This window comes from Sminthopsis crassicaudata, chromosome 2 (assembly GCF_048593235.1).
Source record: "Sminthopsis crassicaudata isolate SCR6 chromosome 2, ASM4859323v1, whole genome shotgun sequence".
Classification (NCBI taxonomy): Eukaryota; Metazoa; Chordata; class Mammalia; order Dasyuromorphia; family Dasyuridae; genus Sminthopsis; species Sminthopsis crassicaudata.
This window is the reverse complement of record NC_133618.1, coordinates 143,451,910-143,478,237: the sequence shown is the minus strand read 5'-3', so window position 1 is coordinate 143,478,237 and position 26,328 is coordinate 143,451,910. Positions and strand designations below refer to the sequence as shown.

At 39.9% G+C, this 26,328-nt stretch overlaps 1 protein-coding gene across 3 annotated transcripts in view; it reads left to right on the top strand.

Annotated features, from left to right (window-relative positions):
- The window catches only part of PEBP4 (phosphatidylethanolamine binding protein 4), a 261,109-nt gene that overhangs the window by 118,862 nt on the left and 115,919 nt on the right, over positions 1-26,328 (top strand). For all 3 annotated transcript variants that reach the window (XM_074287528.1, XM_074287529.1, XM_074287530.1), the window contains exon 4: positions 13,728-13,826. In XM_074287528.1, coding sequence (XP_074143629.1) covers positions 13,728-13,826 — 99 coding nt within the window. The remainder of the gene's footprint in view (positions 1-13,727; positions 13,827-26,328) is intronic.

Genomic DNA, 26,328 nt, shown 5'->3' with positions numbered 1-26,328 from the left:
GACCAGCCTCTCCTGCTGCAGGCCTGAGCCCCTGTGGTCCCCCAAGTCCCCGGTGTGAAGGAATCTGAGTTCTAACTTTAGGTGGCTACGTGGCTGATGGCTGTTTGTGAATATCTCATTCCTACTTTGGCTGCCCAGCTGGTAGGAACAGAACGGGTAGTCATGGGACTGTCATCATGTGCTGTCCAGGTTAACATGTAGCATTTCTATTACTATTAACAGACTTTCTGCTCCTCACTCCATCTGTTCTCTGAAATAATTGCAGTTGTACAGACCATGCCTTCGCTACAGGCAAGCTCTGGGGAAGAGGATAGTGCTTTTATGAAAAAAAAAAAAGTGTTAAAAAATAACAGCAAACATGAGAAGGAGTGGGAATGTAGCTAACAGCAGGTTCCCAATTTCTTTCAGATTCTGGCCTGCAAAGGTGGTATTTTCACACTTGTTGGGGGTGACCAAGCCCAGCCAGATGGGGGTGATTGTCTGGGCTTGGTCTCTTGAGGTTGCGGTTGTCCCCCAGCAGAGTTAGTACCTCCGAGGCTAACATCTGGGCGGAGTTAGGAGTTCCTGGGAAGAAAGAATGGCATTTGGGGAGAGTGTGATGATCCTCCTGGCAGAGGACGCTGAACCCAGACCAAAACCTGGGGAAAAGTCTGGGAAATGTTTAGTCCAAGATGTGTTCTAGGAAGCATGGCCTCTAAGATATATTCCTAACTCTTTGCCAGACTCACTGAATGATCTTGGGGAAAGCCATTGTTCCGCTCGGTGCTTCAGTTTCTTTATTTGTGAGATGGGGACAAGATGTACCCTTACCTTTGAAGACTTTAGGGAGAGTGGTTGAGTACTTTAGAGTATTGTCAGCCTTTCCAAGGGAGAACCACGCAGGCCTGTTGTGACAGAGCCTGTGAAATAGTGACTAAGGTTCCCAATCACCATTTACTGTTTTACCTATGGAACAGCAGTGCCGTGGGAGGCTAGCCGCACCAAAGTAGGAACCAGGAGCCCCAGATCTGAGTCCTCACTCGGCTTTCCACTCGCGGACAACCTCAGGCAGCACTTAATCACATGGAGCTTTAGTGTCTTCAGCTACAAAATGGGGCCGACGGTACCTGCTCTACCTATCTCACAAGGTCTCCTAGTGAATATGGATGTGAAAGCACATCCTAGCCCTGAAAGGGCTCACTGAACACATGGGGTTCTGATTATTGGAAATGCTCCAACTTGTGAGGCTGCCTGAATGGTAGGAGATCTGGGCTTTCCCCTTTATTAGATTGGGGGACAATAGAAGGCAAGGGAGGGAACAAGCATTTATCAAGTGCCTATTATATACCAGGCACAGGGCCAAATACTTTTGAAATATTATCTCGTTTGATCTCATTTTCTGCCTACTAAACCCAAATGGACTTTCTATTAAAGCAAAAAATGGCTGTGTCTTCTGGTCCATAGACGTGGGGGTAGTGACAACTGGCCCTCAGGAGAGGGGACCAGGGAGAGAAAGGAGAATAGTCAGGGAATAAGGCAAGAGTTTCTTATCTTCTCTTTAACTTGAGAAAGTAATTTTCTAGAAAATGGAATCCAGAGGTGAAGTTTTGTTTTTTTTTTTTAAGTAAGCTGAAAAAGCAAAGACCCCAACCTACCTTACCAAAGCCAGGTAGGAAAGGTCTCCTTAACATGTTCATCAGGCAAAGAATTGGTGGGACTACTTCAAGAATGCAATGATACAAGTGCTCAGGCAGTGTAAAGGTTTCCTCTTGGTTTTTCACTAGGGGAGAGGTAATGGAAATTCCCATTTTAACTGTCATTTGAAATAAGTTAGAGGTGGCAAGTTAGTAGTAATAAGTGTACAAGAATTTTCTGGCTCCAAATGGCAAACTAGCTGTTAATTCCTGGGCCTTGGGTAGCACCATTACTGCTGCTGTCAACTTCCCACCCCAATTTTAGTTTAAAGGTAAAACTCAACAATTGGCTAATATGTGTAGCTTAAAGGAACCAATAGCCTCCATGACAGAGGACTGCCAAAGAGCTGTCCCTTCCATAGGAAAACCTTCCCAGGACCCCTTTAGAGCTACACACTGTTATATCGATCTCACTTTCATATCAGACAAGGAAGAAGTATTTTGTATGTTCATCAACAGCACATCAAGTCTGATTTACTGAGAGGTTCTCATGTCTTAATGTTCTACTGGAGTTCTTTGAGGAATAAACATGTGTCCCAGAGGGAATTTATTTAGACTTTCAGTAAGAACCTATGCCAAAAGCTGTTGAAAAATTAAATTACCATGTGATTCAAGCAAATAGTTTCATTTTTAAAATCAATGTTGGGAGGGGCTTGGGGCAGTACACAAAGTACAGGGACAAAGGGGATTCTCTGACCAGATCACCTATTGACAGCCTCAATTAACTTAGACTCTTAAAAGTATAATATAGGGATACTTAAAAGCTACATAATCCAAACCTTGCTGAAAGAATTTACAGCAGCTTCCACCAAGCACTTAGACACCCCCAGTGACAGGAAACTCACTTCCTTAAGAAGCAGCCCATTCCATTGTTGGACAGCTCTATTTATAAGGAAGTTGCTCTTTATAACCAACTGAAATCTGTTTCATTATAATTTGGTTCATAGAATCATAGGTTTAAAATGAGAAAGGATCTATCTCTCCAGACCAACCCCTTTATTTGCAGATTAGTAAATCGAGGCACATAGAAATTAAGTGACTCACCCATGATTACCCAGCTAGTAAGTGTCTGAGGTAGGATTTGAAACCATGGCCTCCTGACTCAAGTTCAAGACTATCCATTGCAACATTCGTGGCAAAATCAACCAACCAATTTATCAACCATGCCTAACAATATGTGCCATAATATCCATCATCAACCCCCTAACTTTTCAAAAGAATAAGGGAGGAATATTTTCTCAACCCTTCTCCAAGGCCAAGATTGTCATTATAAGGACAGTTTGGGATTTATGACCTTTCCATCCACATCATTGTAGTTATGATGTCTACACAGACAATTCAATAAAGTGTTTGATATTGATGTCCCTCATACTATTCTTGTGGAAAAAAATGGAAAAATGAGGGCTAGAAATTTGTATAATTAGGTTAACTTCAACTGGTTGAACGTCCACTTCCAAAGGAAAGTCACTACTGGTTTCATTTTATGGTTCCAATTTAGAGAGATGTCTTTAGGAGAATACCTAGGTCCATATTTAACATTTTTATCAGTGACTTTGACAAAGGTCTATAGATGGCATAACCTTAGCAAATTTGGGACAGCTAGATGGCACTATGAATAGAACACCCATCCCTGATGTCAGGAGGACCCAGCCTCAGACATTTCCTAGCATTTCCTAACTGTGTGATCCTGGACAAGTCACTTAACCCCAATTGCCTCAGCAAAGTAAAAAAAAATCTTAGCAGATTACCAGTTGACACGAATCTGAGAGGGATAGCTAACATACCAGATAATTGAGTCAGAATTCACAGATTGAAAACTGGAATGGATGTTAGGAGTCATCTAGTCCAAGTTCCTAAAGAAAGTGAGATCTAGCATATTCACTAAGAAGCAGAGTAGGAAAAATAAGAATTCAGAAAGATCTTGACAGGCTAAGATATTGTGCCAGATTGAACAAGATGAAATTCAGTATGGATAAAGTAAAAAATTTTGATGGATTCAAAAATCAGCTTCCCAAGATAAATACAAGATGGGGAAGCATGGTTCAGACAATGATTTGCCTAAACAAGATCTAGGAATCTTGATGGACTTCAACTTTAATATGAATCAAAAATATGACATAGCATACCAAAAAAAAAAACCCCAACTAATTCAGTTTTTGGTTTCCTTAAGATGGCATGAAGCGCAGTAATAAGGAGGTGATAAATAGTCCTGTTTGTCTCTGTCCTGATGAGAATACATCTGTAGTAGTGTTCTGGGCTTCTTATTTTGGAGAAAGATCTAGCCACACTGATACATGTCCAGAAGAGGGCGACCAGAATCATGAAAGGATTTTTTTTAAACACATCTGTGAAGGAACCAGGGATGCTTAGCCTAGAGACAGAGAAGGAAGACTTTGGGGGCAGAGCATGGTACCTGTCTTCTCAAGTAGCTGAAGAAGTGTCATGTGGATGAGTGATGGATGTGTTCTGCTTATTCCTAGAGGGTAGAACTAGGGAATGAGTAGAAATTGCAAAGAAGCAAATTTAGGCTTAATATAAGAAAAAAAAAACTTCCTAACAATTAGAGCTGCCTTAAAATAGACCAGGCTGTCTCCAAAGAGAGTGGGTTTCCCCTCATTGGAGGCCTTCAAACAAAGGCTTGTTGAATCCTTGTTGGGTATGTTATAGACACTGCTCTTTGTTAGGCAGAGCTTGGTCTCAGCATCACTGAGGGACCTTCCAACTGTACATTCTGCAATTCTTTGTTTATTATAAGGTAGTTTGGCTCCCATGTTGTACTGTTGATTTCTATTAAGCTTACAATTCACTAAAACCCCCGGATCTTTTCCAAGTGAAATACTGTCTAACCATATCTTTCCCACATTAAAAGTACAACTTGTGAGCTCTTTTTGGAACACTATTCTGTCAGAGATAGCCCTGCCAACTTCATGTCATCTATAAATTTGATAAGAGTGTAATCTCTGTCTTCATCCAAATCACTGATTTTAAAAAGTTTACCAGAACAGGGCCAATGACAGAATCCTATGGCTAACTCTATAGGTTTTCTGCCAGGTCCTGATAGATTAATCAATATGCTTTGCATTTGGCTAGCAAATCGGCTCTGGATCCACACAACTGTTCCAGCCTCCAAGCCAGATCTTTTTTGTCCACAAGGTTATTTTGAGAGATTATCATGTATCATGTGTAAACCCACAAGTAACCAAGACCTCCAAGCCCATTCAGGAGGATTCCCAGCTACATATCCTAGGCTCTATTCCTTTCCCATCAAATTTGTTACACAAAAATCACAATGGTAAGTTGGAAATAAATCCATTTATTCAAGCTAATAGCACACTGAAATCTGGTATTAAGTACATGAGGATATCTAGTAAAGCACAGAGTGCAGAGTGAATGAGCTGTCCTACTGGAAAAAAGAGTAGGAGAGAGATTGAGAGACTAGAGGTAGGGAGATGGAGATCTCACCCAAGGAGAAATTCTCTGAAGTTTCTGCTATGATAAGCTAGGGAGAGGGACATGATTGAAGTGCTGTCTTTTCAACATGTCAACTTTTTCTCCGAATCTTTCTCTCCCTTCAGGGATCTCCCTGAAGGAAATATAAAATATCTCTCTTGAAGCTGAAAGCCAGAAGACCAGAATCTCTCTTCTTCCAAGTTCTTTCTAACTCCAAACCCCACACGAGGCTAAAGAATTAAGTTAACAACCTCTATCAATAAGGAGAGTCTTATGCAAATGATTTTTGAGTTCCTGGGTATATTTGTACATCACAACTATAGCATTTTGTTGAGGTGTCAGCCTAGTTAATAAAGAAAACAAAGCTGGTCGGTCTTTGCCCTGCGCAGAACCTCATCAGTCTGACAGCATTAATTTAATGAACCCATTTTATCTGACCATGGAAATTGAATCCCTTTTTGAGTAAATAAAAACTATCATTTTAAATGATGTATTTTTTATCAGGAATCAATATCAAAATTTGAAAATTGTATTTTCTTGTCCCACTTAATAAAATCAAAATAGCATTTGCCCATCTTTCATCCTGTAGCAATTCTCTATTTTCCAAGATTCCTCAAATATCACCGACAGTGGTTCAGCAAACACATCCACAGAATTCATAATTCACTAGACCAGGTCACTGGAACTCATTGGGGGCATTTAGATTTTCTCTTTCCCACCTTTTACTTAGTGTGAGTTTTGATTCCCTGCTACACAGTTTTTGTTCTCTCCTTTTTATTCTGAATATCATTCTTCTTGACAACAGAAACAAAAGAGGAATCGAATAGTTTTGTCTTCTTATTACAAATAGTTCTTGAGTTATGTAAATTCACATTATAGAAACTAGACTATAGGTAAAGAATTCTGAAAGAAATTCACATTTCAAAAAACCAAAACCACCTGTGTTAACTCTAGTGCCCAGAATTGTGCTCTCTTTCCTTGACTGTGGCCCCTCCAACATGTCTGGCCCCCAACCCCTGCCTCTCCTTCCTCTCTCTCCACCCCATTCCTGTATTTGTCTTCTCTCTGTCCACATTTGACTACTGTGTCTATCCCTAGCCCCTGTCTGTCACCTGCTCTCTCTGTGTGCAGCTCCCACATGTCCGCTCCCTTCCTCTTCATTCTGGCCTCTGCATGTTCCTCCTCCTGCTCTGTCCCCGGACCCCACTGTATCCTTGAACCATATGTCTGTCCCTCCCTCCACTGGAGCATGACCCCCTTTTCTATTTCCCTCCCTCCTTTCCCTGCCTCCATAGGCAAAATTGCATTACATAAAAATCACTCTAAATAGACTAGGTCTGAGAAAGGGTTCACTTACCTAAAGGGAAAACTGTATTGTCCATTGTCATCATCTCATTCCCTCCATCAGTAAACATAGCTCTTCTTTTTTTCCCTTTCTCTTTTCCCAACATTACTTTAAAAAAACACCCTTTTTGTTGACTTAGCACACAAATTATGCAACCCTTGAGTAATTTAGGATTTCATATTCCTATTTTTAAAGGACCATGCCATTCTTTTGTAGTCATTCTCCATCACCTTCCTGCTTCTATTATATGTCTTTTAAAAATTTGAAGTCCTGAATTAACCCCTGTGCAGTCATATGTTCTTTTTAGACTCTTCCTACTTTTCGTTCTAATTATTATAATTTGCATTTATGTCTTCAGATTTTCATTCTTGAGAGCCTCCCAATCCTCTTAAATCAACTTGTCCTTAAGAAAATCAGGCCACAAAATTTTGCTTCCTTTTTCTCAGAATGCTTGGAAATCTATTCCTGTAATGTCTATAGCAGACCTCAATCTATGACCAGCATTCCCATCCTTGTCTAGCAGGAATTTTGTGATAGTGTGGCCATTTCTCCCCTAATTCCTTTATTAATTTCTTCTTATTGGCCATAATATCACTTTCCTTTTTCAATTCCCCTTCAATATAATAGGGAAGGGAAACCAGTCTAGCTGGAGTAGCAAGGTACCCAGAGGGAGAGACAGAAGAAAGAATATCCCAGGCAACTTAAACTACCAGGACCATCACTTTCAGATCTTGATAGAGACAGTCAGTCCAGTGTCCTGAAGAATTACTATTTCCAAGGTTTTTATCCGCATAATGCCTGTAACCATCATCCTGGGCTGCCATCCCGGTGGAGATGTAGCATGGTGATTACTCCTGTAGGTGTCAAAGCCACAGCTATTGAAGGTCCAGAAAAGACAGTTCTTGCCATAAAATGTTTACCATAGTCAAACAATGCAACATCAAAAGCTGTTATCATTTTATCAATGGAAATGACATTTAAGAGGCATTCCCATCTGTTTTGCCACAGCACCCTAAGGACTATAGAGACCTTTCCATCTTACTTGCATCTGAAACCTTGCATATGTGTTGTCTCCTCCATTAGAATGAGAACTCCTGGAGTACAGGGACTGCTTGGCTTTTCTATTTGTATCTTTGGGTGCTTAGCACAGTGTTTTGTCTAAAATAAGTGTTTAATAAGTGCTTTACTCATTCATTCATACATTTAGTACTTTTAAGTGCCTAAAATTGATGGGGAGATCATTTCTATCTGGAAAGTAAAATGGCAGAGCAGTAATTTCTCATCTCTACTCTTAGCTAAGGATGTATATATATATATATATATATATATATATATAACAGTAGAATAAATGAAATTTTCAATCATAATTATATGTATGTTTTCTCTTCCTGCCAGTTTTGTGATCTGCTACTAGAACTCATTTTACATTCCCTACTTTTGGAGGGGCAAGCTAGAATAGGCTTTTACCATGATATTCCTTCTTTTTTCCCCTCCACTAATTGTGGGATATCCACTGACATGTATGTCTTTTTATATTTTATACTATCACTACCTCTTTTATCTAATCTTGTGTTAAACCTCAAGTTAAACCTCAAATGACCTCTTTGAACTCTTGGCTAAGCATTACTTTGAAGATAATGTTCTGATGGTTATCTGACAGAAATCATGCATCTGTACCTGTTTCAAAGGTACCAAGATACCATATTGAAAAATATGAGCATATTACTTGTTACATTTGCTCCCATGCATTCTTTGACTAGATTCCTTCTACTTTCTATTGCATACTTCCATGCATTCACTAACTATATTCCATACAGTTATTAGTGACTGGGTATAAGAATTTGAAACCATGGTTAGCTATAACAAGAAAAATCTCTAGCAAATGGAACTAATAGGCAGGGTATGCACAACTCAAAAAAAATACTAGGAACATAGAGATCCTGATCTTGAAGCAAACTCTCATAAACCAGAATTGTGGGTCAGACTTCTGAGTAAATACAGCATGGGGAACTCTTTAAGAATTCTTCTTCATTCCTGCTTTCTTTGATGCTCCTTGCTCCTAGCAGAAACATAGTTCTTGATACTGGAATATGGCACAAGAATGGGCAGTATGACATCCGGGGACTAGACCTGCAACAGCTCTACCACTTTGAGTGAAATACATTCATAATTCTAGCCAAAAAAATCATGATTTAAAGTACTTTTCTATTCTTCGTGTTGTGCTAGATGTCCCATAGAGGTCCTGATCTTCCTTTCCCCTATATTAAAAAAGGATGCTTAGTAGAAATGTTGTAGGACATGGAGCTGGGTGAAATGGACTCAAATCCTGATTCATTAACCTCTTTGAGATTCAGTCTCCTCATTTATAAAATGAGACTTAAATATTATAAGGACCAAAGAAAATAATATATGCAGAGGGGAGGAGTTCTTGAACCCAGATCCTCTTGACTGAAATTATTACTCTTTTCACTGCATTGTATTGCCTTTTGGGACTACAGAGTTGATATAGACATAGATGATGAGTTATAGATTTGTTAACAATGTGTTAATATTCAATAATCCCTTTATAAGTATGAGTACTTCTCTCTAATTGAGTCAGAAGATGCAACAGATTGGCTGGACTAAAAATTGGCTATGACTCGGGAGGCTTTAAATAGCTAAGCTCTAGAGACCATGAGTAGTTCAAAAGTCCTGGCAGAAACCGGTAGTCAAGGAGGAATCTAACTCTTCATCACAGAGAGGGTAAGAGAAAAAAAGAGAGGAAAGAAAAGAACAGGATTTTCTTTCTTCCCTTCCCTCCATCAACCAAAGTTTGTAGCAGTGAAGCTACTTACCCAGAGGGAGACACATACCCCTTCCAGTAGTTGAAAAGTTACCTTCAGAGAGTAGAAGGCACAGTTGCAGGTGCAGACATATACTCAAGATAGACAAGGATGCAGAGATGCAGGCATTTAAGGCTTTTGAAAGCAGCTTGAAGGAGTGTGACCTCTGGTAGCAGAGAGGAGAATCAGCTGTGGATTTGAGAGTGGTGCTTTATAAAGAGCAGAATCCTGAGTTGCTGTGTCCAGAGAGGAGCTTTTTAAGAACTCTACAAGGCTTTAACAATTTAAAGACTGAGTAGCCTTGGCCACAAGAGTTCTCCCTGTGTTTGCCTCATAATTATTGAACTATAAGTTTGTATCCACTCTTCCCACAGACTCAGTGTATATTTATCAAATATACAGCAGCCCTTTTTGTAGTGGCAAGAAACTGGAAGCTGAGTGGATGCCCATCAATTGGAGAATGGCTGAATAAGTTATGGTATATGAAGGTTATGGAATATTATTGTTCTGTAAGAAATGATCAGCAGGATGATTTCAGAGAGGCCTGGAGAGACTTACATGAACTGATGCTGAATGAAATGAGCAGAACCAGGACATCATTGTACATGGCAATAACAAGACTATATGACAATCAGTTCTGATGGACCTGGCTTTCTTCAACAATGAGATGTTTCAAACCAATTAAAATTGTTCAGTGGTGAACATCTATACCCAGAGAGAGAACCATGGGAATTGAGTGTGGACCACAACATAGCATTCTCACTCTCTGTTGTTGTTTGCTTGCATTTTGCTTTCTTTCTCAATTTTTTTTCTTCTTGATCTGACTTTTCTTGTGCAGCAAGATTAATTTTATAAATATGTATACATATACTGGATTTAACATATATTTTAACATCTTTAACATGTATTGGGAGCAGCTAGGTGGCACAGTGGATAGAGCACCAGCCCTGAAGTCAGAAGGACCTGAGTTCAAATGTGATCTCAGACACTTAACACTTCCTGGCTGTGTGACCCTGGGCAAGTCACTTAACCCCAATTGCCTGAGGAGGAAAAAGACAAAAACCCATGTATTGGATACCTGTCATCTAGAAGAAGGGATGGGGGGAAGGAGGGGAAATTTTGGAACAAAAGGTTTTGCAAGGGTCAATGTTGAAAAATTACCCATGCATAAATGAAAAGCTTTAATAAAAAAATAAATTTTTTTTAAAAATTTTAAAAAGAGAATGCCTTAGACTTGTGGGAGGAATGGTTTATCACTGCTGTTCTTATTTACTATGCCATCCTAATAATGCTTTTGCATTATATGCTTACTGGCTAACTGTCAAGGTAAAGCACACCAATGAGGGTTCATGAGCTGTAACGTTTGAAGCCCAGATATACAGGGTACTCCAGAATCCAAAGTAATAACAATCTTCTAGGGATCCAATCTTACTATCCCAGAAAAGAAATTACACGTATAAAGTACTTTGAAAAATCTTAAATCACTATATAAATATCAGCTATAAATATTATCATTGTGAAGTTACACTTCCTTCCCTGAAAAAAAAAAGTAAAAGAGAAAAATCCATAATCTTTGCTTATCTTTCCACACTAAAATTTATATTCCAAAATTTGGATTTCTCTCACTTGGAGACTTCTGTGTTATCACTATAGGCACGCAAACTTTATCAACAAGTCTATACATAAATAAGAGATTCAATTTTGAGATTATATAGAGTTTATCTTCTTGCCACTGGGCAGACTTATATTCTATCAATTCCTTTTCCCTTCCTTTAGAATTCTTTTGAAGAGGTAGTCATATCTAGGAGCTAGAAGTATAAACTATCCCCTGCCCTCAAGGGGTGGACATTCTCTGTTAAGCAGTCAGGACAAGCTCACATGGAACAGTTAAAAAAATCTCTGGAGAAGCAGGTCATACCTGCCTTAGCAGCACACATTTTGCTCTCTGCTCTCTGCACTGGTGGATCAGAATGGCCAGAAATCAGTTGCATATGTCTGGGTTATTCAAAAGAATGGCTCCTTTCCTCTCCTTTGCCTGGAGCAAATGCTCCAGTGATCACAAAAGCCGGGTGGAGGAGCCTGGGACAGACTCTGTGGAGCCTCACTTGGAGTTAGCTCCCCATGCCCCATTTCATCTGGTAGGAGGGAGAAAGCTGAGGTGGAAAGCCCCCAGCACTTGCGAGGGTGTTTGGGAGCTCCTGCTGAAGGATGTGGTTAGTGGCAGGGCTGGGAACCAGTACTCCGGGCACCCAGAAACAAAAGATTCGAAGGTCAGGACCACAAAAGCCCATTCTTTCCTGCTGAGCTCTTTGAAGGGGGATGGGTAGTTAGGAGCAAAATCAGGAGATGATCTGGAGAGAACTTTAAGGGTTAGAGGAGGATTTCAAGGAGCATTGGTCAGTCACCTCAGAGTCACTTGGCAGGCAGTCCTCCTGGATCACTAAAGAGGGAATCAGCACTACAAAACCAAGGGGTGCCTTTGTCATTCTCCAGGCCAGGGTCTCACTGGGAAACTACCTCTTGGAAATGAGAATATTTTTTCTGGAGGAGGAGAGAGTCTGAGTGGGACGGAGGGTCCAGGAGACCTTGAAGTGATTTCAATTCTGGCTCTCCATGTCACGATGAAAACACTATTTGAGAGCATCCTCTCTCTGCTTTCCTTCCTCTTCTTTTCAACCTCCAATCATTTCAGTCTGGACACTGCCACTATTGGGAATTGGGGAGGAACCAACTCCATCCCATCTTTTTTCCAGCGTGAGCCCTGCTCTGAATATCAACTGACTTAGCACCCAAGCACCTCAAACCATCTTGGACCCTGTCCTAGAAGCAGGCAAAGCTCAGGGAATCTGTTAGGGACTAAGAATGCTCCCCACTCCCCAGCGCCCAATGAGTCATCTCTAGTTTAAGAGATTCCTGGGCAGCCCAAGTAGCCCTGCTGCTTCACTTCTGCTCTGGATTGCTATACTTCTCTCTCACTTGATTTCTTTGCCTCCCATCTTTATTCCACAAATGCATCCTATAAATGCATTCTAAACACCATTTGTGTGTCAAATGCATCCTAGAAATGTCAATGTAATCTCCCTTAAACACAGCTTTTGTGTCTCCCCTAATTGTTCATGCTCTCAAGATCCCACATTTTTCCTAGTGCACTTTGATCTCTCCCTTGGCCATGTGTCACTCCCTAGTTTATACTGGTGTATCCCTTCCCTCCAGCAGAATATAAACTTAAGGATTTAAGCACTGCCTCTGTTTCATTTTGTCTAATGGTTTGCTAGACTGACCTGGGTGGCACTCCACTGCCTTTCAAATAGGGTCAAAACTCAGAATGACAGACTCATCAGATCATAGATTTGAAACTGGAATCTCAGAATCTTTGAACTATAAGGGGTCTCAGAGATCATTTAATTCAGCCTCTGGACATTTCTTGTTGCTGTTCAGTCACATCCAATTCCTCATGACCCCATTTGAAGTTTTCTTGGCAGAAATACTGGAATGGTTCATTTTACAGAGGAGGAAACTGAGACAATGCACAGTGTCAGAAGCCAGGTTTGAACTCAGGGAAATGAGGCTTCCCAACTCCAGTCCCAGCACTTTATCTACTGTGTCATCCAGTTTTCAAATATGACCTCAGATGCTTACTAGCTGTGTGATATGGGTAAGTTACTCAGCCCTACTTGCCTCAGTTTCCTCATCTGTAAAATGAACTGGAGAAGGACATGGCAAAGTCCTCCAGTGTCTCTACCAAGAAAACCCCAAATGGGGTCACAAAGAATCAGACATGACTGAATAACAACAATCCTGCCTCTCTTTAAAGCCTTATATTCCACCTACCCAACTTTATCTCTCTTCCCCCTCTGATTCTCATCTTGAGGTTGCTCACATCATTCCTTCTGTCCTAGGTGCCCTCCAATTCCCTCTTTCCCACCTAAGTCCTACCCAAGGCCCATTCCAAACCCACTTCTTTCATTAAACTCTTCCTGCTAAATTCAGCCTATTCTCATCTCTGAAATACTACATAAAGCACTTGTGGTTTTTAATCCACATTTTAGTATTTGTATTATATAATATCATTTCATGGCTCCTCCAAAGTCTGTATAAGTGTGCTCAGCCTCTGGACTCTTGAGAGCAGGAACCCATTTTATATGTCTTCTGTGTCCCCTAAAGTGTCTAATAGAGTACTGAATACATGGCAGAAGCTCAGTAAATACTTGTTGGTTACTAGATTCTCCTCCATCAAAGGGAGATCCAGGCATCCTGCCTTCCTACTCCCACTCAACAGACCTCAAATCTTGCATCCAAGCAATGTCAGTGATGTCAGCCCCTGGAGAGGTAGTCATGAGAGTAGCATGGAGGGAGGGGCGGTCAGAGCCTTGTTTTATTCTCATCAAAGCCCTGGTCACCCATGGCACTGACTTCTCTCATGAATTTTTGTTTCAGAATAAGAAGTACATATTGATGATGGTTGATCCCGATGCCCCCAGCAGGTATCATCCCAAAAATCGCTACTGGAGACACTGGCTGATAACTGATATCAGTGTGAGTAGACTTATCAGTACCTTCTTATCCATGAAGGGTGATGGCTAAAAGCTTGAGCTGATTGGTGTTTTCATGTTCCCTTTTGGGAGAGGAGTTTGGGATAAGCCGAGAACCCCTGTCATCACCCACCAGCCACCTGTCCTCCACAACCCCCTTCATTTCCTAATTGCATTTCTAAATCAAAGTATGTCCTTCAGAGCCTGACTGATGTCTAGGGGCAGGGGAGGAAAGCTGGAGTGCTACCGAGCCAAATGCCAGGCTTTCAGGGCTCTCTAACATTTGGGTGGGTCTCATTGGTAGAATCCCAGAATGATTCCCATGGGCAGCTCTTCTTTCTTGGTGCTCCTAAGGCGGTCTGAGCAGGCTGAAGAGGGGTAAAGCATGTGGTCTAGTTTTAGACTCAACTCATAGCCCCTTTCTTCCATATGTGGTATGGAGGGCAACGTAGCTCCATGGTGCAGTCTGAAGATGCTAGCTGGAACTGCAGGGCTGTATATTTACTTAGTCAGTGGAGTTCTGCACAGGGAATGGGGTTTAAATGGTCAATAGCTCCTGAAAGAGGCAGGAAATGAAGTGGGGGGGGGGAAGGTGGCCATACATAGATAAGTGAAAATCGGCTCCCAGCTCATGGCTGGCTTATATAGGTTGCCATCTGCCAAAGAGCAATTTTGGCCCCTCTAGTTGTTGTTGACTAGAGAGATTACTTTGTATCTGCTGCCTCTCCTCTCTAAAAGGAAGGGTTGAGCAATGCTGGATCCCAGGCTCACCCCTTATCCAAAGCTTCTCAACTAAGGGGTGGGGGTCATAGAACCAGGGCATAGAACAGCTTTGTTAAGGGTTCACAAGGAGGAAAGGAGACAGGAGAAAAGGAAGAAAGTATTGGAGCCAGGCTTATGGAAGGGGCTGCTGCCTCTGGGTCAAGTCAGAGATCTGCCAGCTGGCGTATTTAAGGGAAGGGGCACATAACAGAAGGGAAGGAGTGACTCTCCATAAGGCTCTGGGGTTATAGAAAATCCTTTTGTGCTCTAACCCAAGACCAATGGCTATTTTCTACAAAGTTCCCAGAATCTTAGAACAAGAGAATGTCATCCTTATTTCTCAGATGGGGAAAGTGAGGTCCGTAGGGTGAAAATGATTTGGCAAAGGGAATGTGGCTAATTGTGACTAAAATCTAGTCTCCTGACTCCGGCCAGTCCACAAAGTTGTGCCTTTGGACCACAGAAGCAACATTAGCTTGGAGACTCACTCTAGAATGGAAGAGGGCCTCTGGATAAACAAAATGGCCTCTCTGTCACCTCTGAAGCTCTTAGAGTGGGGTTATTTTCTCTTATGACATCTTTGGAGTGGAAGGGCCAGCCAAGATCAGCAGCCTAAGTTAGAAATGGAGTAGGTGGCAGTTGTCCGGCAGACAACTGCCGGGACCAGTCTCTCAGCCCTCCCCACCTCAGCTAAGGGTGTTGAGTTTCAGGCCGGTTTTCACCGGCTGTCCCTGGCCTGAGTGCCAAACAGGAAATGGTGGCTTTCTGCAGTTATTTCCCCTAGGTCCTGCCCTTTCCTATGGGCCCTGAATTCCAAGGGGCCACACAAAAAGTGTCCATCCTATCCTATGGGATAGGGAAATCCAGAGGGAGGAAGGGCCCTCAGTGTAATCTAGGGGTACTTTTTCAAGCCTCCTCTGGCACCATGCAGTGGGACAATATTTTCCTCGCTGCCAGCTTCAGACAAAATTTTATCAGACTATAAAACTTTTATCATCAAAGGGTCTTGCTTCTAGACCATATAAAGTTGAAATCATAGAATTTCATCATTGGAAGGGACCTAAGAATTCATTTGTTTCAACCTACACTCAAATAAGTATCCCCTCTCTAACATTCCTGACAGATATTTATCCCATTTCTCTTTTAAAATATCCAGTGATGGGGATCTCACTACCTTCTAAATCATCACATTCTATGAATAACTACAATTATTATGAAGGTTTTCTTTATATCAAACTAAAAAATACCTGTACAGTTTCACCCATTGTACCTAGCCCTACTTTGTAGGGCCAAACAAAATCAATATAATCCCTTGACATAGGGTCCTACCTCCTCAGATCCTTCAATGCATAGTATAATTGTGAGTGGCCCTTTGTGTGTGTGTGTGTGTGTGTGTGTGTGTGTGTGTGTGTGTGTGTATGTGTGAGTGTTTGTGTGTGTGTGTGCATCCTTCTTAAAACGTGATTGCCAGAACTTAACACAGTACTCTTGAAGTGGTCTGAAGGCACTGAAGGCAATACAAGCCCTGGGAACTCTTACCAAGTTAGAAAGGTTTCCAATATGGGCCTGGAGATTGCATGACTGTCATCTGAAGTCCAGCCAAAGTAAGTTCAAAGAGGCCCATCACCATAAAGTTGGCCACCAATCAAAAATATATTGGGGGGGGGGCTGAAGGAGACAGTGACACAAGGTATCTGAGTAATAGGAGATGAGGAAGAGGGGAGAAAAGGGAACTTGGCACAAATGGCCTTGGTTTGGTTTGTTTTGTTTTTTTCATTAAATTATGAGGCAAAGTTCTCAGATGGGAGAGTTGGGGGGGGATGAAGAGCATGGAAAATTTAAGGAAAGATGAAAAGGCTTGGGAGGCCCACTCTGGAGAGTGATAAGGGAGTGAATAGCAGGATTGCCTGGAAGCTGTGAGGATCCAATTGAGGTTATGTAACATGGTAGGGAAATGACTAGAATTCTCTCTAGTGCATCCTTCCTTACAGCACAATTTGAGGTCTTGGGTCTTAAGAAATGTGGACCAGGAAGATGAAGGAGGATTGGGAAGAATCTGATACAGAAAGAAGCCCAAAGTCAATTTTTTTCAACTCAAGATGGGCTAGACCTAAAGCTTATCTCAATATTTCTAGAATCTGTAGTTTCATGAGGACAAACACTTTGTCCACTAATGCAAATTCCAGTCCCCCTCATGGTGTTCCTGAATTGCCATGGCCAAAATAAATACATTTTTGATTGTTGCCCAGTCCTTAACACTGTTAATCATTCTTTCCTTCTTGCTTCTCCCTTCTCTCTAGTTTTTTTGGGACACCACTTGTTTTCTCCCTCCCTCTCTGACTACTTCTCTGTCTCTTATGTTGGATCCTCCTCCAGATCAAGCTCTCTATCCATGGGCATCCCACAGGGTACTGTCCTGGCCTCTTTTCTCTTCTTCCTCTACATTATTTCATTTGGTGATCTCAACTACTCCCATGGATTTAATTTCCAGCTTTATGCTGGTGATTCTCAAATCTACCTCACATGCCATCATTTCTTTCTTGACCCCCAATCTTGGTTCTCCAATTGCCTTTCAGACATATCAAACTGCCTGTCCAGGACACATCTTAAACTAAATATGTTCAAAACAGAGCTCATTATTTTTCTCTTCTCTCACCTTCCCTATTACTGTAGAGAACATTAATTTCCTCCAAATCCTTCAGGCTGGCAAATTAGGAGTCATCCTGGATCCTTCAGTATCTCTCTAAGCCCTTTTCCTAAGCTTTGCCTGAATTCATTGATTTTACCTTTGTGACATTTCTCCAATATGTCCCTTCTGTCCTCTGACACTGTTAACCATCTTCGCCTCATGCCTGGATTATTGCATTGTCCTGGTGGTGGGTCTCTTGCCTAAAGCCTCTCCCTCCAAACCATTCTCCATTCAGCCACTAAAGTGATCCAGTCTTGTCATCAACCTACTAAATAAACTCCACTGGCTTCTTATTTCCTCCAGGAGCAAATACAATGTTTGACATTCAAAGCCCTTGGTAACATAACCTCCTCCTCCCTTTCCCATCCTTGTGAGCTTCCTCTCATAAGCACACACTTCCATCCAGCAGCACTGGCCTCCTGGATGTTCCACAAACAAGATGCTCCTTTTCTTAGTTCTGGACATTTTCTCTGGCTGTCCTCAAACCTAGAATGCTCTCCCTCCTCTGCAGTATCTGCTGACCCAACAGTTTCCTTTAAATCCCAATAAAAATCCTATTTTTTATATGAAGTCCTCCTTAACTAACTCCCTTTTAATTCCAACTCTTCTAATTATTTCCTATTTATCCTATATATAACTTGCTTTGCAGATATTTGTTTGCATGTTGTGTGGATTGATTGTAAAATCCTTGAGGGCAGGGATTCTTTTGCCTCTTTTTGTTATCCCCAAACCTTAGCATAGTGGTTGGCACATAGGAGGGTCTTAATAAATGTATATTGAATTTAATTGAACAGTTTGGATGAGTAAAACACTAATAGAGTATAGACAGTAGGAAGGACTAAGAGTCAGAGTTATTGGATTCTGTATCCAGCTCTTCCATCAAGACATGGCACTTCTTTTGGACTCAGAACTGTGTCAATGATGGGAAAACAGGGAAGACTGAGAAGAATACTTCTTACCATCACAGGGGAAGCACTATTGTGCATTACATTTGATGTCAGAAAGTGTCTGATACATACAACTTGCTCATGTCAGTAACATGCCTCACTTTTCCTTTCTGTCAAATGAAAAAAGTAATCTTCTTTGCTTTTCCCATAGAGAATGAATGAAAACAATTGATTTTGGGGACCCCAGCTATAGTATTGTTCAACCTTTCACATATTAGTGGGGTCAGAGAGGGATGGCAAAAACAGTGAGCTTCTTGGAAGCAAATCCTACATGAATAAATGTATTGTCAGTGTCCTCTTCCTCCTTCTTCCTTACCCTACACCTTTTCTGGAGAGTCCTCATTTGGGAGAAATTTTTAGCAGAACATTAAATGGTTTTCTTTCTTCCTCCACTGCTATATACTTGGCTTTTACTTAGGAGGATATATATTTTTAGGTCTGATTCATCTAATAGTCTTTAGCATGAAAGTCTAATTAACTTATCAATAACTTTGTATCATTCATTTCAGAAAAATGCATATATAGGCTTCTTTTCTATTTGTCTTTGAAATTAGTGCTTAGGGCTTTTCATGCAGGTATTTTCATTAGAGTCTATTATTAATGGGAATATTGAATTCATGAAAATGGGATATTAATACTTTCCACAAAGAATATCACAAGTGATAACAAAGAGAGCTTAGAACAAATAAACAAAGGCATCTCCATCCACCACCTGCTTTCCCCTCCCCCTCTGTACTCAAAAAGATCTTCCTAGAAACTCTCAGTGATTCTAAATTTTGACCTAGAAATCTTTTTTGAAAAATAAGAATGAAAATTCATTCCTTGCTCTGCTGCACTTCTTACCTCCCCTTTCTGTCCACTGTTCCCCTCTATCCCCTGAATGTAGTCAATATAGCCAGTACCAACAATGTGTCAGGATAGTCAGAGAAATGGAAAATAGCGCAGAACCTGCTTTTTGGCAAGTAGGGTCAGCTACACAGAAGCCTAAGGCAAAGCTGGAATATCTGGGATTGAATCATTGATTCTGGGGCTGAGTCTGATTTTAAGCAGGAGCAAACCACTTCTCCAAACCTCAGTTTCCCCTGCAAAGTGAGGAAATTCAATTGAGTGATTTTTAAGGTCCTTTCCAGCTTTCATGAATTTGCTTGGCCATCTTGTCCCTTAACTTCCTTCTCTGTAAAAGAGAGACCTCTAAAAATTGATATAAAGATTATCTGTGTTAAAAATCAAGAGTCCTATGGTAATCTGATGATTTGTTTATGTTCCTAGTCTGTCAGAGAATTTTTATTGCAACCAAAGCAAATAAAAAAACACTATAATTGGGCATTTCTTTTGTGCCCAGAACTCTGTCAATGATGAGAAAACAGATAAGATTGAGAAAAAGAAAATCTTACCTTCATACGGTACATACAACTTGCTAGTTATGTGAGTTTGAAAAAGTCAGTAAATCCTCTGTATTTTTGTTCCTTAAACCTGTATTTTTGTTCCTTTATCTATAACATAGAGCATTATTAAATGCTTACTTTACCTACTCACAGGCTTGTTGTGCAACAAGTCTTAAAATATTATAGAAACGTAAATTATAATTATTACTTGGAATCCAGGGTCAGACAAATCAAAGCAGAACAGTGTATTAAATTGTGATTTATTTATTAGTACATTTGGGGATTGGCTGTTGGGATTTGAACAAGTTGTTTGGGTATCTGTTTTTCCTGTATCCTATATTCCTGTATCATAATTGTTTATTTTAAATGACAAATGGAAGATATTTCATTTATCTAGTACAATATAAAGATGCCCCCCTCACTTCCAGTGATATTTTCAATGATGATTATGAGGAAGTTATTTAATTTTGAAATAAAGCCTATTTTACCCAAATTAACTTCAAAGGATCTATGAAATAAGATGCTATTTGTGTCCAGAGAAAGAACTGATAAATAGAAATTTATATAGAATGATTTTACAAATATATACATATTTGTGTCTAATAGGGAGAGAAAAGGAAAATAGAAATTTACATGACAATTTTATCATATATATAAAAGGACTAACAAGTTGAACATAATAAATTTGCAGATTTGCAGTTTCATTTTTTATTACACTGTTAGAAAATGCTTTTCTAAAATTTTCTAAATTTTCTAAAATTTAAAATTTAAATTAAAAAAAATAATAAAGCCTATTTTAATGTACCTTATTCTATAACTCAGGAGTTAATTACAATTCAGCCCCACCCATGGATCTTGGGCATCACAGAAAATGTATTTCTTAATATTTTCAAATAGTATTTTATCTTTTTCCCAATTATATGTCAAGAAAAATTTTAGCATTCATTTTTACAAGATTTTGAGTTCTAATTTTTTCTCCCTCCCTCTCCTCTTTCTAAAATGTTAAGCGATTTGATATGGATTATGCATGTGCTATCATGTAAAATATATATTCATATTAGTCACAGTTGTAAAAGAAGAAACAGATTAAAAGAAAAAAAAACATGAAAGAAAATTAAGTGAAAAAAGTATGCTTTGATCTGTATGCAGAGTCTGTCAGTACTTTATTTGGATTTAGATAACATTTTCCTTCATGAGTTCTTTGTACTTGTCTTGGATCATTGCATTGCTGAAAAGAACTGAATCATTCATACTTAATCATGATACAATATTGCTTGTAACTATGTACAATGTTTTCCTGGTTGTGCTCATTTCACTTTACATCAGTTCATAGAAGTCTTTCCTGATTTTTCTGAAATCTGCTTACTCATCATTTCTTACAGCATAATAGGATTTCATTACATTCAAATAACACAGCTTATTCATTCCCCATACCCCAAGTGATGGGCATTCCTCAGTTTCCAATATTTTGCTACCATGAAAAAGGGCTGCTATAAGTATTTTTGTTCATGTAGGTCCTTTCCCCTTTTTTATGATCTGAGATACAGATCTAATAAATGGTATCATTTATTGGTTGTCCTTTGGGCATAGTTCCCATGCTTTACAGAATAGTTGGATTAGTTCACCACTCCAGCAGGGAATCAGTGTCCCAATTTTCCTATATCCTCTCCATCATTTATCATTTTTCTTTTATGTCATATTAGCAAACCTGATATGTGTGGTACCTTGAAGGTTTTTTAAAAAAATTTATTTGTGTTTCTCTAATCAAAAATAATTTAATTAAATGCCTATAGATGGCTTGTTTTGTTTTGTTTTGCCAAGGCAATTAGGGTCAAGTGACTTGCCCAAGGTCACACAGTGGCTTTCGTTTCTTGATCTGAAAACTGCCTGTTCATATCCTTTGACCATTTATCAATCAGGAGATATAGAAATTGAATTTCTAAGAATATTAAGACATAAAAAGCCTTATTATAACAAGAATCCATCTGATTTTTATCTTTTACCATTTGAAACCAATTAGAATCAGATCCAGTTGTTCCAAGAGTTTTGGTGGACAAATCCCAAGAGTGTGATATAAAGCTTCCCTTCCTGACCCCCATCATTGAGACACACACAATTTGAGCCAGACACAGGACTGTAATAATCAGGACAAACTTATTAGGGCTTTTTGTCATGGTGCTGGGGGCTTGCACTTCATGGCAGGTCCCCACTTCTTTTCCCCAACGTCCTTTCAAAAGGGCACCCATCTCCTATGGCCTGCATTGCTCCTAAACCCCAATGGAATAGAAGTGGGATTCTGGGGAATGGGTTGACCTACAAATACACACACACACACACACACACACACACACACACACACACACACACACTCCTAGAATTAGATTGACTTCTTTATCACTGCCACTGCCATTGTTGATACCTCACCTTCCCAATTCAACTGTTTTTGCCCTGTATGAAATAAGTTTTAGTTACAGCTCTAGCGAGATTTCCTGGTGTCCTATCTGACCAGACAAATCCATGGAACTAATCCAGAAATGGGCAAAGCTGAAATTTGAGTCCAGGTAAATTCCTATCTGTTTCATGCTACTTGTTCCAGCTACCAAGAAGATGGCTACTTGGTGCTCACCACGGTCTGCTGGCTTATTGTTTTCTAAAACCCAGCACCTTTCACCATTCCGTTAGTATCGGTGGACTCAGCTTTGCTGTTATTGTCACACCCTACAGATGCTTTCACTCCCATTCAAAATAATTTCAATAAAATGTTGCTATAAAGTAGAATATTATCTTTTGATGAATGTTTTTAAAGCCCTTTAGGTTTTCATGGTAATTTGCGGTGTAAAATTATTTAGAGATAAGAGCCAAATTAGCTCTGGTATGCTCAGGTCGCTGTGTCCTGTTATCCATGTGAGCAGTGTTTAAATATAATCAGCCCTTCGACTAATGCAGCATAATTGTTCATTTGAAAGAGCTTTTTTTACTCCATTCAATGAGTCATTAAAATATTCAAGGGATAATGCAGTGAATTGGAAATGAATTTATCATATTATCCTGTACATACTGTAGTGCCTCAGGTAACTAGGCAGAGAGAGAAAAGTGGGGGGAGGGAGCAAAGGAGAGAGAAGCTGGTGTTCATGAGGAATCTGATAAACAAGGCTTTTGAATTGTTTTGTATGTGGAAGGCTATAGAGGAAGGATGGCTAGAGAAAGAAAATTATTTTCTTCAAGCAGCTCTCTCTCTCTCTCTCTCTCTCTCTCTCTCTCTCTCTCTCTCTCTCTCTCTCTCTCTCTCTCTCTCTCAACATTCTGAGAATCTGTACTCTTACCACAGCTCTGCTGTTACACTTATTTTTAATCAAATATGTTTATATCAGAAAGTCGTTATGGAAACCAATTCTGCCATCCAGGAGAATTCCTGGATCAGGCAGAAAACACACACACACACACACACACACACACACACACACACACACACTCACAAATTGCTCTCTCTTAATCTTTCTCTCACACACCTCACATCCTCACTATTTCTCTTGCACACACTCACTGTCTCACACATACATAACACACTTATTTTATCTCTCACACTGTAATGTTCATTCTCTCTTTTTTTCTCTCTAACACACACACACACACACAGTCCACAAAGGAACAACAGGCTCTTGCCCACTCAGCTATGAGCTCAGCAGGATCAGTGACTGAGGGCTAACATCGACAAAAGAGAGGGCAACAACATTCTTGAATCCCATACTTGCAGATGTCAGAAAGAAACATTGAGGGGAAATAGGGATTGTTGCCCAATGAATAGGGCTGAGGCAGGCAGTCTAAACTCCATTCCTGATTTATGATCGACAGTCAAGTCTCTCCTTATCTGTAGGACTAAGTTTCCCACTAAGATAGTTGCCTTTTGAAGAAAGCAAATAGGGTCATGGCAGAGTAAGGTCTTGGATTCTCTGAGTACATAATCAAAAGGGGAGTCATAGAATTGTAGAATCTCCTCATTGGAAGAGAACTCAGGGGCCATATAGTCTCACCTCTCCTTGAATAGGAATCCACTCTACAATACTCCCTGCAGGTATCATCCAACCACTGCTATACCTCCTCCAGTGATGGGAAGACAACTGCCTTCCAAAGAAGTCATTCTACCACTGGATTGCTAGAGGGTCATTCCTTCTATCAAAGTTAAACTTTTCTTCCTTTAAACTTCTACCCATCAGTCCTAGTCCCATCCTCTGAGGTCAAGCAGAACAACCCTAATTCCTTTACAACACAACAGGTTTTCAGATGGCTGAATCTTGAGCCAACTCTTTCTCATTTCTCATTTCCTTATTTTTTCAATGGGTCCTCTTATTCATTGGTTTTCAGGCCCTCTGGTTGCCTGCCCATCTCTGGATTCACTCTGGCTTGTCAATGTCTTTCCTGAAATGTGATATCAAGAATTAAGAATATAGCATGACCAGCCATAGGGCAAAAGAACCATACTCAAACAATGGCCAAAATCACGTGATTTCAAATTGGAACTGTTTATCTGGATCTGAATGTTGAGCTTCTGTAAATGCAGCCTAAGATGGTATTCACGTTATTAACATTCATTTTGAGCATCCGGTCCATTAAAGCTCCCAGGATTGTCTTTGTTTCTTTGTATTTTTCATCCCTGCCCCTGTCATCTGGTCCACTTTCTTCCCATCCCACCCCATACAAAATGAAACCCTCCCTTGTAACAAATATAACAAAACAAAATAAAATTGTGTATTAGGCCTTTTCACACTGCTAAGGCATATCTCCCCTTCCTGTGCTGTTGTTTGTTTGCTTATCTCAAGTGTAAGACTTTGTTTTGATTCCTATTAAATTTCTTTTTACATTTGGTCCATTGTTCTCACCTGACAAGTTCTTTTGGCATCCTTATTCTTTTGTTAGCTACTCATTTCAGATTTGTATCATATGTAAGTTTGGCATGTATTTTTTTTTAACAGAACAGGATCAAGGACAGAGCTGTGGGGGTAATCTGCTAAAAGACTTCCATCCATGACAATGAATTATTAAACTACTATTTGTGGGGCCCAGTATTTCCAAATAGACCTAAGTTTATTATCATTTAAGCCACTGTTAAATGCCATGCTGAAATCCAAGTATACTGTGATTACATTTCTTTTAACTAACAATATAATTACCATGCCAAAAAAGGAAATAAACAGTTAAGCAAAACCTTTTGGTGAACTCATGATGGCTCTTACTGATCACTACTTCCATTTCTAAATGCTCATAAGCCATCCTTTTAATATGTTCATATAATCCCAGATTTGGATTATATAGATAACTTCAAAGTTATCTAGACTAGCCTCATCATCTTATAGATGAAAAAAATACATATATCAACAACTGAGGCCCAGAAAGACTTTAATGATTTGCTTAGCTAAAGTCACTTAACAAATAACAGAGCCAGACCCTAAACCCAGTTTCTTTCATTTCAGCTCCAGTACTTTTTCTAAATTGAACAAGATTAGTGTTAAACATGGAGGCCTAAGTTTAAAGAATCTACCTTCACCCATTTTTGAAAATAAAGACACTTCCTCTTCTCTAGTCTTGTGGCATACTATATTTTCTGTTATTTTTTTTTCAGTCATCATAGACAGAGGCTTGCTTATTATATCAACCAGCACAATGCTTGGCACATAGCAAGTATTTGATAAATGCTTGCATTCTTCCTTCTTTCTCCCTCCCTTCCTTCCTCTCTTCCACCAAATTACATCAGGCCTTTAAATTGTAGCTCATCTAAGCCTTGTGTCCTGAGTTCACTGAAGATAGTAAGTGCTCTCTTACTGTCTCCTTACTTATCTTAAATTCAAGTACCTCTTAATTCATTTGTGTTTTATCTTTATCAGTCAGAAGGTCACTTGTAGAGAAAACAGAAATGAGTTCTGAGTCAAACAGTCCTACCTTCCCTCTCTCAGCCATTATCATTGCCCTATCCACTCGAAGCAGTGTTGTTCACCTTTCTTTAATCTTCCTTTTGCTCCCCAAGTCTTTAAAACAAGACCTCTTTATTCTCCTTTTTATTCCTCATTTGCTACCAGACACTTTGAGCTTCTGTCTTCCTGACCTTATACTTTCTATTCATCCTCAGTTATATTATGTACCCTTGTTTCCATCTTCTGTACAAGTTGTTGTTTTTTTTATTCTAAATTGGTCCCATAAGTCCACTGCACTTCTTACACAAGTCTCTTTTAACAGCTACTTCTTTCTTCTCCACCAGAATCATTTATGTTTATGTTGTCAGAATTTTAATCTTGAAAGCTTCTCATCCCTCCTGGGAAAACTTCCCCTATAGAATTATGGGTCACAGGATGTCCTTTATCTGAACTCTGAAATCTGCTCTCCCCAAATCCAGAATGCTTGTCAGACTATCTCTGTTCTTCCCTGATCTGAGCACACAGAAGAATGGGTCTCTGGTCGTGACACAGAACTTTTCTACTAAGTCATAGATAGACTTTCTTGTGTTAGGAATTTACATTCTAAATCACAAACTCTTTGTGCATGGCCTATTATGTCTCTGGACACTTCACTCCAGTGGAATGGACAGATGAGAACAATTTGTTCCAACAGCCATGAAGGCAACCAAAACAAGTGTTGTAGAGAGCCAGAGCTTGGGCAGACATCAAAGCCCCAAAGTCAGCCATTGCATCCTGAGCCATTGCCAGTCATCTTGACTTTTGTATTGCCATTGGA